We start from the raw sequence: 20,037 nt of genomic DNA on the forward strand, positions 1-20,037 counted from the left end.
GTTAATAGGACTGTAAGTAAAGAAAAAAATAAATAATATGTAACTGAAAGTACACTAAACCAGCAATTCAAGGGACCTTATAACTGTGTGACCTCCTGTAAGTCATTTAACCAGTTTAGGCCCTTGTTTTCACAACCATAGCATGATTTTTAATTAGGCTAGATGATCTTAAAAACATCCTTTTAGTTCTATGAATCTGGCTTTCAGTTACAGACATAACTGAGGAAAAATAGCAAGTCAAAAGCTTTTATTAATTTTAAATGATACAGCCAACTTATCCATTTTGCTTTTTTTTTTTTTTGTATCTTTACCCAAGGACATACTTACTGATTTTAGAGAGGGAAAGGAGGGAGAGAAACACTGATGTAAGAGAAAAACATTGATTGGCTGTCTCTCATAGGTGCCCTGACCAAGGACCAAACCTGCAATCTAGGAATGCGCCCTGACCAAGAACCCAACCAGCAACCCTTCAGTTTATACGATGAAGCTCCAACCAACTGAGCCACACTGACCAGAACCATTTTTCCTTAAAATAAAGTAAAAGGAGCCTTTCATATCCCAAATCTGAATATTATAGAATATAAATCTACTTGAGATATAAATGCTGAGATATTTTTTATGAGACCATCATCTCCATACTTATACCTATTTGGCAAATTCTGTTGATATTTTATTATTTTACTTTCATTTTCTTAAATTTTTATTTATTCGTCTGAGAGAGGGAAAAAGAGTGAGAGAAACATAAATTTGCTATTCCACTTTTTTATGCATTCAATGGTTGATTCTTGTATGTGCCCTCACCAGAAATTAAACCTGTAATCTTAGGGTACAGGGACGATGGTCTAAACAACTGAGCTTCCCATCCAGGGCCTGTTGCAATCTATTTTAAAATTATTAAAATACAGTCATTAAGAATGTGAAATTCATCAGATTCAGCTTAAATTCCAGTTCCACCACTTTTGATGTTTATGTGAAACATCACTTCTTTAAGTGTGTATGTAAACAGGTAGGAGAGACAACATAATATTTAATCTCGGAGGGTTGTTATGGAGACTAGAAAAATGCTTGCCCAAGTACTTAGCCCAATGCCTATCTAACTGAAAATCTTATATCCCTACTTAAAAACATAATTGGAGGATGAACCTCAAAACAATAAATACATGTATCCAAATACATTTGACCCATCAAAGCAAAAGCACTCCCTTAAAAACTATTGTGGGGAGTTCCAGCCATGATGGAAGCATAGGGAGAAACCCTTCGCTTCCTCACACAACCAAAGGGAGGATAACAACAAATCTAAAATCAATAAAAAACCAGAAGTGCCAGAAAATCAAATAGCATGGAGTTCCAACAACCAAGGAATCAAAGAAACAGACCAGTACGAACCCGCAGCAAGGCAATGGACAGTACGGGCAGGGCTGACTGAACGAGAAACTCAGACTCCAACATGACCATGGATTAGAGCAGTTCACAGGAGAGTTCACTGGAAAGTGGGCTAGTGCCAAGCAGGCGAGTTGTATTATTCCTTCTGGCCCCTCCTGAACAGGCAGTGCCACAGCACAAGGAGGGTTGCCCTGCCCAGGTGAATACCTAAGGGCCCACCCTGTTACACCTTAATAGGTACACCAAGACAAAGAAATATGGCCCAAATGAAAGAGCAGAGCAAAACTTCAGACAGAGAAGAGAGCTAAACGATGAAGAGATGGCCAACCTATCTGATGGAGATTTTAAAGCCCTGGTAATCAAAATGCTCACAGAACTCATTGAGCTTGCTCAAAACATGAAAAACACAAATGAAAGATAATACCCAAAATGAAATAAAGCAAAATAGTCAGGGAACCAACACAGTGACAGGAAGGAAATCAGGACTCAGGCAACAATCTGTAACGAGGCTAAGAACAAAACATCCAAGGAGATCAGAATGAAGAAACAAAAATTAGAAAAAATGAAGAGAGGCTGAGGATTCTCTGGGACAACCTGAACATTCCAACACCTGAATCATACAGGTACCAGAAGGAGAAGAAGAGAAAGAGCAAGAAATTGAAAACTTACCTGAACAAATAATGAAGGAGAACTCCCCTAATCTTGCAAAGGAAATAGACTTCCAGGAAATCGAGAGTCCCAAAGAAGTTGGACCCAAAGAGGAACACACCAAGGTACATTATCAGTAAGTTATCCAAGATTAAAGACAAAGCGAGAATCTTAAAAGCAGCAAGAGAAAAGGAAACAGTTACCTACAAAGGAGTTCCCATTAGGGAATCAGCTGATTACTCAAAAGAAATCTTGCAGGCAAGAAGGGGCTGGAAAGAAGCATTTGAAGTTATGAAAGGCAAGAACCTACATCTAAGAATACTCTGTCCAGCAAAGCTTTCATTTAGAATAGAAGGGCAGATCAAGTGCTTCCCAGATAGAGTCAAGTTAAAGGAGTTCATCATCTCCAAGCCCGTATTATATGAAATGTTAAAGGGACTTATCTAAAAAACTATGAACAGTAAAATGACAAAAAACTCAAAATTATCAACCAATAGAGAAAAACTCGCAATTATCAACCTAAAAAGAAAAGACAGATAATGGAAACAAAAATTAAGCAAACAACTAGAACAGGAACAGAATCAGAGAAATGGAGATCACACAGATATTTCAATGGGGAGGGAGAAGGTAGAAATGGTAGAAAAGATGCAGGGAAGAAGCAGCATAATTGGTAGACATAAAATAGACAGGGAGAGATCAAAAATAGCATAGGAAACAGAGGACTCAAAGAACTTACATGTACGATCAATGGACATGAACTAAGGCGGGGAATGCTGGAAAGTCTGGGGGCAGGGCAGAGGGGGGATAAAGAGGGAGAAATTGAGAAAACTGTAATATCATAATCAATAAAAATACATAAGGAAAATAATTATTGTGGAACAAAGAAACATTAAATCATAAGCCAGCAAATAATCAGAAGCCCACATTTCTTCTAATCGTTAGTTCTATAACATCTTACAAAGCACCTCCTGCTAGAAAAAGCACTATAACTTTTTCAAAAGGCAAGTGCAACATTCTCTAACACATTCCTCAAAGAATACACTCCAGCAAAAAAAGCTGGGTAGTGCTTTTAATAGTGTTGCTACCTGGGCAGAACCTGTGGCTTTGGATAACTGCTCTTGCAGCTGAGGAATGTGTTTCTTGGCCTCTTGAATCTGTTTTAGCAATCTTTGGGCAGGTGTTCGGTTGTAATCTTCCTGTAATAACTGAAAAGTTATAAAAAATATTTTGATATTACTTACTTATGTCAAGACACAGAGAAGTCTATTCTTAATCAAATAGCTGAAGGACTGATTATAATACTGTTTGATTGTGATTATAATAAACAGCAACTCACAATTTGGCCTGTAAACAGCCCTTCCCTATAGTTTAGTACCTGTAGCTGTTCCTGTTCTTTCTGTAACATTTTTCTCAAAATTTCTACTTTCTGGTTATGAACCACATTGTTTTCCTCCTAGAAAAAGATAAAACAAACAAACAAACAAACAAAAGAACCAATACAGGGAAAGAACGGTGAAAACAAGACATACTATATTATGCCCAGATATAATCTGTAATACCTAATAAGATTTTGTTTCTAGCACTTACAAGGTTAGACTTTTTTTAGACATGACACTAAAGATAAAAGGCTACAGGGAAATTTCAGCCCTTTTCACTTTTACTAAACTAGATCAAGAAAACAGTAAATATTGTATTAGTTGGAAAAATAAAGTTGCCTTAGGCATAAAAATAATATTACTATTTTCCCTTCTTTAGATCTTTACTCTCAATCCCCCATGCATGGCTCAAATTTCCAATACTTCCTACCTGAAATACTAAGATAGCTCCCTAATTCACTTCACACCATCTTCCTTATTTCAAAGGAATGAAATATTCCTTCCTTATTTTATCAAATTAGTCTTCCTAAAATCCTATTATAATCACATCACTATCTTGCTCAAAAGAAGTTTTACTGGCTGTCACTGCCTATCCAGTTACATGTAAACCACCCTGGTAGTTGTGATTTTTAAAAACAAATAGTCTTACCTTTTCAAGCTTATTTCCTACTACATAAATCCTTAACAGGCACCAAGCAAACAACAGTCCTAGCTAACTCTACTTCCTGTAAGTGGGTTGCCCTCCTTTCCACTGCCACCTACTACATAAATCCTTAACAGGCACCAAGCAAACAACAGTCCTAGCTAACTCTACTTCCTGTAAGTGGGTTGCCCTCCTTTCCACTGCCACCACTGAAATGTTCTGTTTTTCAAGACTCAATTCAAAAACTAGCTTTCCACGAAGTCCTTCCTTATCATATACTCTTTGCCCTCCTTTGAATTATTTAAAGAACTTAATATTTTTTGCCCTCAGGTTATATTCTGCCTTTGTACTCTAATTATTTTTATAGTCTTAGTTCAATCTCAAACAACAAAGGTTAATAAAGCACTTACTATATGCCAAGGGATGTCCAACCTGTGGCCTATGGGCCACATGAGTACCAGGATGGCTATCAATGCAGCCCAACACAAAATAAGCAATCTACTTAAAACATTATGTGATTTTTTTGTGTGATTACATGTCACAATGTATTTAAGGTGTGGCCCAGAGACAACAAAAGGTTGGACACTCCCTGCTATATTCTTTTTTCAGGCACTATGGACTCAACAGTGAACAAACAAACAAACAAACACATTCATCCTTTCAAAGTATATGTTATTAGATAATAAGGACCTTGAATACTGGATATCTGAAATATTTTTGTGAGTGGCAATCTGTTCTCTGTATGATAGGTATTTAATATTTGTTGAATTAAGTCTTCTATCTCAATACTGTAATATTCCAAATTACAAATCACACTTGAATTACGTGGGGGTTAGGGGTGCCAACCCCTGGGCTGTCAAAAATCTGCATGTAATTTCTGACTCCCCCAAAACTTAACTAATAGCCTATTACTGAATGGAAGCCTTACCAAAAAGTTAATTAACAATTTTTTATATGTTAGATGTATAATATACTGAGTTCTCACAAAGGTAGAGAAAATGTTATTAAGAAAATCATAAGGAAGAGAAAAACATATTTAGAGTACTATATGTATTTATTGAAAATAATCCATGTATAGTGGATTTCAAACCCATGTTGTTGAAGGGTCAACTGTATTATGTAATTATATTAGAAAGTTACTTTCGAGAATCTTGCACTTAAATGTATTTATCAGTTCAGTACATCAAATGCTGAATACAAAGCAAAGCCATTATGCAATTGAGCATTTACAATGATTTCTTCCCACTCACCTCCATGAGCACAGGACTGGTGATTCTCTCCATATTCCCAGATGTTCCAGGTGAATGAGGGGATGTCATAATGGGAGACATATGTCCAATGACCAATGGTTCTACTTCAGAATCAGAAAGTGGAATTTGGGTTGACCCAGGTGGGCGTCCCTGAACAGTGAGAGCTACATAGGAACCAGCTTGGGGTAAGGAGATAAAAGAGGAATGAAGGGAAAATAACATTGTAAAAAAACTTTTACAACATTTCACTACTTAGTCTTTGACATTTCTAAGAAGATCCGGTCATTTGCAAAAGTTTCATCATTTGCTAATCACTTATCCACATAAAAAGAATCTAATCTTTTATTATGGCTCTTCTAAGAATCTAAAAAAATAACTTCATTTTCAGATAGCAAATTATTACTTACAACATTACTTAAAAAAATAAAATTGATAACCCTCAGATTTTAATCTGAGAAGAGTGACTTAAAATCAATCATCTACTAATGGCTATGTTTAATTTCTTAAAATGAAAATTTAAAAAATCATATTTTAAAATGATAATAATTAGGCAGAATTTAACTAATTTTCTAGAATATAATGATGCAATTTTAAAATACCTTTACAAAATAAAACTGACAAAAAATACCCAACAAAAACTGGGAAAATACTCAATAAATAAGCTCTGAGTTTTCATTTAAAAAATTTGGGGAAGACAGAAATTCACTAGGTATATTAGAGGGGGGAAATAAAAACTACAGAAAGCAAAATTAACCATAACCAGAAATACTCAACAAAAGATATTAATTTTTTATCTAGCCTCAAGCAGAAATGAGCCTTTCAAATAAAGGTAACTGACCCTTAATAGACAAAAATCTTTCTCTTATTAGACTTTTCAACAGAACTTCTAAATGTATTTCACACCTTTCTGCAATTTAACCTGATTGCAGACCTCAGTTATTTCACAATGTTTTAGTTTCTAAAAACTTTTTTTTATTTTACACCTAGTGGTCATAAATGCTATCTATGACCTGGAGGAAATTTTAAGTTTATATATATTTTAAGGTTTTCCAGTTCATCCAGGCCATTGCATCCAATTTCTCATTCTCTTCTCTCTTAGGTGGCTTTAAGACATTTCTTTCAAATATGTGCTTTCAATATTACCACAATAAGAATATTATAATCAACTACAAAAATGAAGCTGACATAAGATAACTATTAAGAATTTTCATCTCAGACTTTTCTTTAACTCAGGAGTCAGCAAACACTAGTCAAGGGACTTAACCTAGCACACAGACTGTTTTGGCAAATAAAGTTTTATTGAAACATAGCCATACCTATTCATTTACATATGTCTATCGCTCTTTTCAGACTATAATGACAGCATCAGGTAGCTCCCACAAAGCCTAAGATATCTTGCTATATGGACTATTACAGAAAATGTTCGCTAATCCTTGCTTAAGGGATTGGGAAAACAAAACAGAATAACATTCACCTACATTTGATTAACTTTACCACCTCCAAATGATTTGAATGAGTCACCAGTGTTCCATTCACCTGCAAGAAAATGAAAGTAGTAATATGTCAGATATATTCTATTGAGACCATGAGTAAACTGATTTCAGGAATTACTATACACAGTATATACAATTATAATATAGTAAACAAAGTTATGTATATATTTGTATAATATTAACTTCTCCATTATTCTCTAAGTTATACTCAGCAACAAAATGAACTTGAACACACAAAAAGGCCTTGATTTAAAGGGCAATACAACTGTATTCACCATGACAGATGAAAAAACATATCATGAAAATGATTTACAAATCCTTCACAGTGGAGGGCTCTTGCAAATAGAAAACATTTCTTTGCTTATAATTATAAATTCAGTAATTTGTCAAAATCATAATGTATTTTTGAAACATGAAAAATAAATATTTCCAAAATAACATTCAACTTACTTTCAGTTTCCTAATTATGACCTAACCTTTACAAAGAAAATTAATTTTAAGAAGTTAAATGTAGGATATGTTATCGAAAATCTCCAATAAACAAAACAAATTAAGGTATGCTGAACATGGATCTAGCATTAAAACTACTTTTTCTCTGACACAAATGATACCGATTTTTGTAAGTTCAAACATATCAGTATATAAAATATAACTAAAAGTACATTCATTGTGAGCACCAGAGATTACTTGTTAACCACATTTAATCTTTGAACCACTATTCCAATTACATACACCACAGACACATGTAAATATGCATTATAATTGTTTTTCTGAAAATAAATACTTTTTATTATAGATATCTTTCATTATAGGTACAAAAATTCTTTTTAAAAGCTACAGATAATATGCAATTTATTTCTCTAGTTCAAAGTTTGTAAGTTTTCAGTATGATGAAGCTGAAATAGATTTCCCTGTATACATAGCATTTCATGTTTGTACACTTATTTCCTTACATATATTCCTAAAAGCAAAATTGCTGATCAAAGGTATATACTTAACTTAAAGTATGTAATTTTTGATATATGTTCACAAATTTCCATTCAAACAAATTTTACCTACTTTACAAGATCTGTCTAGAAAAAGTACAGCTAATGTTAATATGAGAACAGTTTGCATGACATTGATTTAACCTGGCAGCCAAGGAGAGTAGACTAGAATGCATATGTGTGAACAATGACAACTTCACTGTACTAGTCAGTGGGATATGACAGACACCCCGGAGTGAGCATGTATACTCTGTGGCCATCCCATTCAAAATGACTAAGCAAGTAGAGCAACAAATCTGCATCAAATTTTGTGCTAAGGTCAAACATTCCTACATGGAAACTATTTGGATGATTCAAAAGACTGAAGCTGTGAGCAACTGGTGACTGACAGCTTCATCATGACAACACACCCGCTCGTGCAGCACATCTTGGGCAGAGTTTTGGTGAAACATCAAATCACTCAGGTGACTCAACACCACTTTTAGCCCAGACTTCTGGCTTTTTTCAAAACTAAAATCACCTTTGAAAGGGAAGAGATTTCAGACCATCAATGACATTCAGGAAAATACAATGGGACCACTGATGGAAATTGGGAGAACTGTGTGAGGTCCCCCTCAGTGGGATGAGAATTTCTTGCTAAAAAATTATTTATTCAAGCTTTTTATTATGCCTTTCTGTATAGGGTTATATTAATTTTAAAATAAGTAAGTTTTTATAGTCTATAAACCCATCACATGTCAAGTGTTGCTTTTTATAAAAATTCAAGCGAAAAAAATGAAGCTATGGCTAACATACACTGTTTTTTTAAATTCTACCATAAATTCTATATTAGTCTTTTCCCTACCTTGATGATTCGATCACCTGTCTGTACTCCAGCCCGCATGGCTGCTCCATCTGTAAGAGAAATTAATTACTTAAAATGGAACTCATTTGAATTGATTGATAATCTTCTTGAAACAGAGGCAGCATAACAAAGTACTTAAGAACATGGGCTGTAAAGTCATACAGACTTACATTCAAATGCTGCCTCTATCACTCACTAGTTGTGTGACCTTGGACTGTTTTTATGGTTTTTAATCTAGGTCTCAATACCATTTATAAAATAGAGATAATATACACCTACCTCAAATTATTGCACCAAACATAAAGGAAATATTCAATAAATGGTAATAGCAACAAAAACATTAATGTTTTGGAAAAAGAACAGACATTTTTGAGTCTATAACCATCTGCTTAGCCTGTTTCTACCAAAATAATCTTTATAACACAAACTTCTGTAAGCGATGATGCATAAAGATCCATGATCAAAGAGTTACGTGATTTCTAGAACTATAAAGCACACAGAAGATCAACTGGGGGAAATGCATGCCTCAAACTACAACATTAAAGATAAAATTAGCAAAACAAAAGTCACATAATCTGAAACCTATGTCATTATTTTATTCTGGGCAACAGAGGTTATTTAAGCTTTTCTATTCTTACTCTGTTTGCTTTCAAGTGACAAGACAATTTGAAAAATGTCTTGCCTTCTTTGACGGACTGTACAAAGACTGGATTGTCTCCACTGACCGTCAGCCCAAATCCATTGTCATCCTTCTGGATGATCACACAACGCTGAACGAGACCTGCTCAAGAACCAAAGGGTAAAAAGAGAAGGAAGAGAAAAACAAAGAGAAAAAAGACAGTAATTACATATTAGTAATGAAATGTATTATTTCTGGAGAAATACAAGGTAGCACATGAAACCCAGATATAAAATAAGGGCACTAACTCCATGAACAAGACAAATACTACAACATCACAATGTTATATATATTGGTTTCTCATTGGAAACCAATATAAACCAGAATAAAATTGCTCCAAGATTAAACACAGCTATGGCAAACTGGAAAAGATGAAGTATTAGACAGGAGATAGAAGAAAAGTACATTCACATTTATCCTACTTTGTATAATATAAAATTCCTCCCTACAACCCTCTGTTTTTGCGCTCTTATTGGTGTTTAACATCCTCTCCTCAAAATAAAAACATTCTAAACATTAAGCTACAAGCAGCCCATAGTAAACTCTAGAGAAATCCAACTTCACTCTCAGGAAAATATGCTTAGAAAGGAGATGCTTGCAGAGCATGTGTACCTCTTCTCCCCAAAAGACAAAAGAATGAAAAAATTCATAGGGAACAAAGATCTTGGCTCAAAGGAAAAAAAAGAAAGGAGAAAAAAGCAGAAAAGAAGAAAATCTGTGAGCTCAACCAGTTCTTTTATCTTTTTCATATATTGACCTGATTCCTACAGGAATATTCATTTTCTTTCCAGTTAAAAAAAGTAAATGAAAACTGTCAGGGCAAGGTGAGAGAGGACTCAAAGGAATGAGTATGTCATGGAATAGAAGAATCCTGATTAGTGCCTAGCTGTTTTAATATGGATCGGATATGATCATCCTGAACTCCATGTTAACCAAAGATTTAACACATACTTTCAGTTTTACAGAATCTAATCATTTCACCAAAACTCAATACATAAATACATGTAAAATAACACAAGTATACGATGATTAGAAAATATACTTCAAAATATTTTATACAGGGCCATGATTTTTTACATTAAGTCTGGTATACAAAACAAAGCATATGTTAAATATTGCATATTTTTATATAGATTTATATGTATGAGATCAGTCCAAAAGGTATTCAGCCATGTAATATGAAGAAACAGAGACATTTACTGAAGAAAATAGAAGAAACATTGTAGACAGGACAGTGATGCCTCAATCCCCTTCAAAACAGGTATCTTGGGACCTCAAACAGTTCTCCCAATTGCCACCAGCTGCCCCATTGTGTTTTCCTGAATTTTATTGACAGTCTTGAGATCTCTAGCCATTCAAAGGTGATTTTAGTTTGGGGAAAAGTCAGAAGTCACAGGGTGCCAAATCTGTATCGGGACTGAATCACCTGCTGATCTGATGTTTCACCAAAAACCTCTGCACAAGAAATGATGCATGAGTGGGCATATTGTCATGATGAAGCTGTCAGTCACCAGTTTTCCATAGTTTTGGCCTTCTGAATCATCTGAATAGTTTCCATGGAGGAATGTTCAACCTTAATGCACAATTTGATGCAGATTCATTGTTGCTCTACTTGCTCAGTTATTTTGAATGGGATGGCCGCACTCTACCCAACTTCACTTAATGGCATCTACGGCCCCCAATGACTAGTACAATGAAGTCGTCATTGTTCACGCATGCACATTCCGGTCCATTCTCCTTGGTTGCCAGGTTACATTAATGAACTCTTCCTGTTATTATTAATAATGGCTGTACATTTTCCAGAGAGACCCTGTATAGGTTTCTTGCTGTTAATGAAGTATCACAAGTATGTGTGCCTACTACAGATAAATTACTGAAATAACTACACTCCAGCATGGACAATATGAATCTTAAATTTACAAAAATTAACTTAAAGCAGATCATAGACCTAAACAAAAAGATAAAATTTTTCATGAGAAACCACAGAAGAAATCTTCAAGACCTTAATGTAGTCATAGATTGTTTAGGATGCAAAAATGCATCAACTATAAAAGGGGAAAAATGGTAAACTGAACTCAAAATGTAGAACATCTGCTCTTCTAAAAGACACTAAGAAAATGAAAAGGCAAGCCACAGACTGGAAGAAAATATTCACAAAACAAGTATCTGATAAAGAACTCATAACCAAATTAAAGAAAACTCTACAATTCAAAAATAGAAGACACTTTAAAAGGGACAAAAGATTTGAAAAAACACTTGACAAAAAAAGATATGGCAATGGGCAATAAGCACATGCAAAGGTGCTCAATGTCTGCAGTCATCAGAAAGATACAAATTAAAATCATACTGAGGATACCATTATACATAAATTGAAATTGCTAAAGAAAGAAAGAAAACTTAAAATACCAAATGTTGGCACAAATGTGGAACAGCCAGAATGTCCATACATATTGATGGGAGTGTAAAATGACACAGTATGAAAAACAGTTCAGAAATTTCTTAGAGAAAATAAGCATACATTTACATATAACCTAACAATTTCACTCACAAGAGAAATGAAAACACATGTCCACAAAGACTGGTAGACAAATGTTGATAGTTTTTTGTTCATAAAAGCTCAAAACTAGAAAATAAAACAAAAGCTACCCACATATGCACACTCATGTGTGCATGTATTCGTGTATCAATTGCAAAAACACTTCTGCTAATAAAGAGTATAGCAGTACATGCTATATGAATGTGATGTAAAACAGACAAAACTAAAGTATAATAACAAGTCAGATTAGTGACTGCCTAGGAGCAGGATGGCAAGAATGACTGTAAAGGAACATTAAGAAACTTTTGGGGATAATGGAAATATTCTATTCTTTAATTGAGGTAAAAGTTACATGAGTATATTCATTTCTCAAAACTCCGTGAACTGCACATATAAAACAAATTACCTTATTTCATGTAAACTGTACTCCAAGAAATGACTTTCAACATTAAAAAAGTGATACCCTTAACTCAAGAGACTACTAAATACTAAAGAGCATCTGAATTCACCACTCCCATAAAACAGTAAATTGTAATGAGGGTAGAGGAAAGGTAACCTATTTGAATTCAACCTTCTTCCTTTGCTTAATGTTGATTCCTTGTTAGTGAAGATTTAAGCATTTGTATGTTTGTGTATTTCACTTTAATATAATGAACATACAGTAACTAATTTAATGCCTGACATATATTAAGGGATCATAAATGTTAAATGTTATTTTATTATGACTGAGTGTAGGTTGCCTTGAAATTTCCTAATCAAAAACACATTACTTATCTATCAATGCTTTCAATTAAAAATCTATTTAAATTATTTTCTTGTTAACAAACTCCTACCACTTTTGCAAATTCTCCTCTAAAAGGATCAATCCTCATTTATATTTTTTGTCTGAATTTTGTAGCAGACAAATTAGTTTTATTTTTTGCTTTATTTTTTATTGTATTTTTATCCATTACCATTTATACCCCTATACCCACTTCCACCCAACATGCACCCCTCCCCATAATAACCACACTGCTCTACAGGCAAATCAGTTGTAATGAAAGAGGAGGAGAGAACGAAAACTGAACAGAGGATGTTCACAGTAATTTCAGAAGATGAGAGACAACAGGAAGGTCTCAAGAAACTGGACACCTCCCTCTTTGTAAGCTTTTCCTGAATATCCATACTGGGATAGATGAGTTCTTACAGACACCCACTGTACCCTGTATTTACTCCATAGTTTCATTTGATGTGTATTTGTTTTTATGCTTTCATAAGATTTTATGTTCCAAGGGTACATAGGGCTCTGTCTTGTTTATAATCTTATCTCAGGATCTGACATATGTTCTGGCATAAAAAAAAACTTTTTAAAAATTGTTCATAAATTAATAAAAATTGGAAAACTAGAGGAGTCTACGAATAGATGAAATCACAGAAAGGGAGCTATATAGGAGGAAAAAAATAACCACCACACACAGTCAGTTTTAACAAATATGCCTAGGGTACTAACAGACTTTTAAGGATTGAGTAAATATAATGAGATTCCCTCAAAATACTATAAACCTGTTTTCTCCAATTCAAAATGGTCTAGCCTGATAATTTTTGCTTTTAATTCTACATCAAAAGATGAGGAACAAAGGATAAAGAGGAAAAGGATAAAGAACTATGCCACATCCTATTCATCTTTTTTCTCTACCCAACCCCACTTTATTGTCCACTTATTATTATTTAAGTCCATCTGCTAAACTGAGAACCTGATTAACATAAGAATTACTAGACCAATATAAAAAGAAAACATACTTTATATATGTTTCAGCCAATTCAGAATCTATAGATTTCAAATCTATGCTATCTGCACAAACTTAATTAACTGAAAACTAAGCTGTGATATTCAAAATTCAAAAATCCAATCTCTTGAATGCTTAGATCTATTATGTTCCTTCTGATTCAAAATCAAATTACATGTTTCTCAAGGGGGAAGATGGCAGGGAGATAAATGGGAACAGAGGCCACTTTCTCTGGCCTACAGATGGAATACCTAGCCAATCTTCTGAGGAACAGAGTGACCAGCCAACGGTGCTCAGATAAAGGCTGGAGGCCAAAACTGTATAGAACATTGAAAAATTAGATGGTAGGAGATTGCTTTGGGACAATAAGGTCCCTGGGCCTAGCACGGGGACCAGGGTGGCTGCATCCCCAGGCCTGGTGCCCTCAGGGTCTGCTACAAAATTCTTGGGAGAGAGCCAGGTCAACGACTCCCTCCCCTGACAAACAAGGTTTGAGCAACACCAGGATGGACCTTGATGCCTGAAGTTGCTGAAGGGAATAAGGACAAAGTGGCAAATACATAGGGGCAGTGTGCACCCGCTGAGAATGTGGATGTGGTTCTGGGAAGAGTTGGGCCATGACGTACCCTGACCCGGTGAGTCTGGGGTCTGGTTGGGGAGGTGGGCTGTGTGAGAGGCCAGGCGCTTGTTTAGAGTGGCAGGCTTGAACAGGAGGAATTTTTCAAAAAGAAAAAAAAAAACACAACGCACTCGGGCTGTTCGGGGAATTCTCCTGCAGCAGCCACCACCGACTCCCCAGGCTGTGGCCCTGCAGCTTTCACAGTCTCAGCCATGGGCCCACCTCTGCTGCCAGCACCACAGCTATAACCCTAATGCTAGCTGCAGAGGCAGAGAACACCCAATTACACTGGAGACCCCATCAGTGGGCCACCAACCTAGCCGCCACGCACCCCACCCCACAGGGCTGCCCCTGCTGCATTGTATAAGCTGGCACCTGCCCCACAACTATGCTCCCTCTTCACCAGTGGGGGTTGAGTGCTCACACCAGAAGCCCTGGAGACGTCCTGTGTATGACCTCCTGGCCCAGCAGCTGCTGATCCCACCCCAGAAGTGGAGGCCCAGCACTCATACCCACAGCCTAGGGAAGGCACAAGCCAGACCACGTGGCCAGCTGGCTGCCCATCCCACCCCTGCAGCAGAGACTGAGCGTACAAGCCAGCAGCCCCCAACGGAGTGCGCCTGACCACGCTGCCCAGAAGCACCAAATGCCCAACCCCACTGCCTGGGCACAGCAGTACAGGAGATGTGATCCCTCAGTTCCACCAGTGCAGCAACCCCGCCCTGAGGGCCCACAGACTCACTAGGAACAAGGCAAGAGGACCCAGCAGAGGAGACCAACAGGGCTCAGGAAGTCAGCAATCCCCCAAAACACTGAACTCAGTGGGGGAGCTGACCCACTCTGAAGAGACTCTGAGAGTCCCTAGGAAGGAGGACAGCAAAGAGCAAGAAGGTGGTGTGTGAACTGCCCCTAAATGGTGCACCTCAAGGACAGCACAACTGGTGGACTGAATGCTAGGCTGGACACAGAAGGGCACTGGAGCCCTGGGAGCAAACTGAGGAACTGGGATAGAGTCTGGGAAACTGTGAAGAGTATAGCTCAGATACAGACCTCATGGCCATAAAACCACAGGAAGGAAGAAAAGCTAAACCAAAACCCCCTCACCCTGCTGCAGCCAGGAAGAAGAGCAGAACAGGCTTGGCTGAATTAAAGCCTGCAGGAGGCTTGGGTTTTTTTTTTCCCCTTCTTCCTTCATTCCTTTTTTTTCAATCCCCAAAAGTGAGACATTAAAACCTGGAGCTGTGAAAGAACCAGAGTTAGACCCTCAGAGGGGGTTCATCTCAACAACGGTGACAGTGAGACAAATTTCACTTTGCTATTACAGAGAACTTGGAACTTATTGTATATTTAAAACACTATTATGATTTCATTATTCGTTCATTTTTTATTTTATTAGTACTTTTGTATTTCTCTTCTTTCTATTTAGTCTTCTTTGCTTGGTTTGTTAAATTGCTTGGTTTGACTGGTTTTCTTTGTTCTCTTTCATAGTGTATTTTTAATTTTCCGTCTTTCACTTCACTTGTGTTCTATTAGCACACTACTCTACGTCTTATACTTCCTATTCTTGTTATTCAGATCACATAGATTGTGTCATATGATTATTGCTCCATTGGTACTGTAAATAATCGCTATTCCATACAAGAGTAAATACTACACAGCACCACACCCAGACCTCAGCTCACTTCACTGTTTCTGGAAATTTATTACTGTCGTGGTGAACTACCCGCTTGCACACTACACCTATTTTCTATCCTTTACTCTTACTATATCTCATAATCTGACCTTCCACAAGCTCACTGCTTTCCAAAACCAACTCACAATCCCCGCCCCCACACAACAGTCTTATATTTTTTCCACCCTTTCTAAAAAGTGGCCAGTTGAGTGAACACTATACATATCCAAAGGATCTCCTAGCTCTTCTCTACCAGTTGGTACTTTAAAAACCATGGATTACACTCCCGGCCGTCTTAAACCATTTTGCCTTACCCCACCAAATGATCACAAAAAATGGCAGGTGGGAGCTATGAACACCAGTATACTGGCTGCAAGAGGAAACTCACTAACAAAGGAACCACCAACAGATAAGAGCGGATGAAGCTAAAGGAGGGAGTGGAATCCACAGTAACCTCAACCCAGGACCATTACGGAAATAAAATTGAATAGTGGAGAAATTACCCAGAACAGACAACTGAATAAGAATGAGAGAGAACCCTCAAATCCTAGTATCGTCAGAAAAAACAGCTTCAACAAAACCTGTCCATAGCTGTACAACAGAATACAAGACTTAGTGGATGGAGTGATCACCACTTAACCAGCTAGAGGGAAGCACCCACCAAAGAAAGACCCAACAACAATCAAAAACCAAAGACATACAGAGAGCAAACATAAATGACAGCCCAATAAATACCAGTGAGCTCAGGAGATCAAGAGACTGCACCAATGAATCTCAATAGGTCTTCTTGCATAGAAGTTCACACGATAAACCCAGGGAGTCAGTACAGATCAATTTAAGAAGCTGAGGCTAACAAGAAGAGTCTCACAAACAATGAAAAGACAAAGAAACAATCCCCAAATGAAAGGAAAGGAGAAAACCTCAGAAAGAATGTTAGATAAAAAACAGGCAAGTCAGCTACCAGATATTGAATTCAAAGCACTGGTTATCAGGAAATTCAAAGAGCTCACAATGAGCTACTAGAAACTACAGGGGAGATACATATGAACTTCTTTACACTGAACTCACTGAAAACTGTATCATCATAAAAAAGGATATAAAAACAAGGGCCAAATAAACAAGGGTCAATATGAAATGAAGAATACAATTTCTGAATTGAAGAATACAGTAGAAGGAATCAAAAGCAGGCTAGATGAACCACAGAATTGAATCAATGAGCTGGAGGACAAAATAGAAAAAAAAAACAGAAAGAGCAAGAAATTGTAAATATGTCCACACAACATAGGAGAACCCAAATATATAAAGAAAATCTTAGAGGACTTCAGGAAAGATACTGACAGCAACACAATTATAGTAGGGGATTTTAACACCCCACTGTCAAAAATAGACAAAGATACAGTGGCATTGAACAACATCCTAGATAAAATGGACTTAACTGATATATAGAGAGCCTTTCATTCCAAAAAAGCAAAATACACATTGTTTTCAAATGCACATGGAACATTTTCAAAGATAAACCACATCACAGGGCACAAAACAAGCCTCAACAAATACAAGAAAACTGAAATCATATCAAGCATTTTCTCCAACCACAAGGAACTGAAACTAGAAACCAACCTCAAGGAAAAAAACCCCAAACACTAAAACTCATGGAGATTGAATAGCATGTGATTAAACAATGAATGGATCAAGAATGAGATCAGAAAAGAAATCAAAAAGTTTCTGGAAACAAATGAAAATGAACTCAAGACAATCCAAAACTTATGGGACACAGTGAAGGCAGTACTGAGAGGGAAGTTCATAGCAATAGAAGCCAACCTAAAAAGATAGAAAAATTTCAAAAAAACCCTTAACCCTATGCCTATAAGAACTCAAGGAACAGTAAACAAAGACAGCCCAGAGCAAGTAGAAGGAAGGAAATAATCAAAGTCAGAGTAAAAGTAAACAACAAGGGACTAAAAGCATAATTCTAAGGATCAATAAATCAAGAAGCTGGTTCTTTCAAAAGAAAAACAAAACTGACAATCCTTGAAGAAGACTGAGAAAAAAAGAGAGGGGACCCAAATAAGCACAACCAGAAATGAAAGGAGAGATTACAACTAGATACCACATAAATACAAAGGATTGTAAGAAATTACTATGAAGAACTATATGCCAAGAAATGTGAAAACCTATGTGAAATGGAAAATTTTCTAGAGAAACATAATCTTCCAAAACTGAATGAGAAGAAGCAGAAAGCCTGAAGAGACCAATAACACCTAACAAAACTGAAGCAGTAATCAAAAAAAAAAAACTCCAAACAAACCAAAGCCATGGACCAGACAAATTCACAGGAGAATTCTACAAAGCCTTTAAAGAAGAGCTAACTCCTATTCTTCACAGACTACTCAGAAATCTACACAACACTGAAAAAGAAATTAAGGAAGACACACACAAATGGGAATATATACCATGTTCATAGATTATTAGAATTAACATCATCAAAATGTCCATACTACCCAAAGCAATTTATAGATTCAATGCAATACCTATTAAAGTACCAATGGCCTATTTCACAGATAAAGAACAAACACTTCAAAAATTTATATGGAACCATAAATGACCCCAAATAGATGCAATTTTGAGAAAGAAGAGCCAAGTAGGGGGGATCACAGTACCTGATATCAAACTGTATTACAAGACCACTGTAATCAAAACAGCCTGGTACTGGCATAAGAACAGACACACAGACTAATGGAACATAACAGAGAACCCAGGAAAAAACCCAAGTCTCTACAGTCAATTAGTATTTGACAAAGGGAGCAGAAGCATAAAATAGAGCAAAAATAGCCTCTCGAACAAATGATGTTGGGAGAGCTGGACAACTACATGTCCAAAATGAAACTCGATCACCAACTTACACCATACACACAAATAAAATCAAGATGGATAAAAGATTTAAATATAAGTTACGATACCATTAAGGTCCTAGAGGAGAACATAGGCAGGAAAATCTCAGATATTCAATGCAGCAATATTTTTGCCTACGTGTCCCCTACAGCAAAAGAAATAAAAGAAAGAATAAACAAATGGCATCTCTTCAAAATAAAAAGATTGTGCAGGGCTAAAGAAAACAGCATTAAAATAAGAAGATAACCAACTATATGGGAAAACATATTTGCCAACGATACCTCAGACAAGGATTTAATCTCCAAAATATATAAAGAACACACACAACTCCACTCTAAGAAGGTAAGCAACCCAATTTAAAAAATGGGCAAAGGAATTGAACAGACACTTCTCCAAGGAGGACATACACTGAGTCCAGAGACATATGAAAAGATGCTCAGTAACACTAGTCATCAGAGAGATGCAAATTAAAACCACAATGAGATATCACCTCACACTGGTCAGAATGGCCATCATAAACAAAGCAACAAGCAACAAGTGTTGGAAAGGTTTTGGAGAAAAGGGAACCCTAGTGCACTGTTGGTGGGATTGCAGACTGGTGCAACCACTATGGAAAACAGTATGGAATTTCTTCAGAAAACTAAAAATGGAACTGCCTTTTGACCCATCAATTCCACTGCTAGGATTATATCCTAAGAACCCTGAAACACCAATCCAAAAGAACCTATGCACCCCAATGTTCATAGCAACACAAGTTACAATAGCCAAGTACCAGAAGCAAACTAAGTGCTCATCAGTAAATGAATGGATCCAAAAACTATGGAACATTTACACAATGGAATTCTTTGCGGCAGAAAGGAGGTCCTACCCTTTGCAACAGCGTGGATGGAACTGGAAAGCATTATGCTAAGTAAGCCAGGAGGTGAAAGACAAACCATATGTTCCCACCTTTCCCTGGAACCTTATCAACAAAACAATCAAGCAAAAGCATAACACTGAAGCTGGGAGCAGGCTGAGAATAACCAGAGGGGAGAAGGGAGGGCATAATTAGGGTGAAAAGGGTGAAGGGTGTACCGGAACAACTATGAGGGACACATGGACGAAATGAATGGGTGGAAACAGGGGAGGGAGGTGGGGATGGCTGGGGTCATGAGCAGGGGTGGGAGAAAAAGGCAGAAAATTGTACTTGAACAACAATAAAAAAATGTTTAAAAAATGATAATAAAAGAATTAGCTTCAGGGAAGAGTGTGGA

At 36.6% G+C, this 20,037-nt stretch overlaps 1 protein-coding gene across 6 annotated transcripts in view; it reads right to left on the bottom strand.

Annotated features, from left to right (window-relative positions):
- Window positions 1-20,037, bottom strand: part of ARHGEF12 (Rho guanine nucleotide exchange factor 12) — a 212,784-nt gene that overhangs the window by 111,792 nt on the left and 80,955 nt on the right. For 3 of the 6 annotated variants that reach the window (XM_037028529.1, XM_037028527.1, XM_037028533.1), the window contains 6 exons: window positions 9,306-9,404; window positions 8,624-8,673; window positions 6,779-6,836; window positions 5,301-5,479; window positions 3,368-3,484; window positions 3,117-3,236 (listed from right to left, as the gene is read on the bottom strand). In XM_037028529.1, the coding sequence (XP_036884424.1) occupies window positions 3,117-3,236; window positions 3,368-3,484; window positions 5,301-5,479; window positions 6,779-6,836; window positions 8,624-8,673; window positions 9,306-9,404 (623 nt within the window). The remainder of the gene's footprint in view (window positions 1-3,116; window positions 3,237-3,367; window positions 3,485-5,300; window positions 5,480-6,778; window positions 6,837-8,623; window positions 8,674-9,305; window positions 9,405-20,037) is intronic. The other 3 variants (XM_037028530.1, XM_037028528.1, XM_037028532.1) reach the window with 2 other exon arrangements.

The sequence above is a fragment of the Sturnira hondurensis genome, unplaced genomic scaffold, assembly GCF_014824575.4.
Source record: "Sturnira hondurensis isolate 20B ecotype Veracruz unplaced genomic scaffold, ASM1482457v3 Scaffold0019996, whole genome shotgun sequence".
NCBI lineage: Eukaryota > Metazoa > Chordata > Mammalia > Chiroptera > Phyllostomidae > Sturnira > Sturnira hondurensis.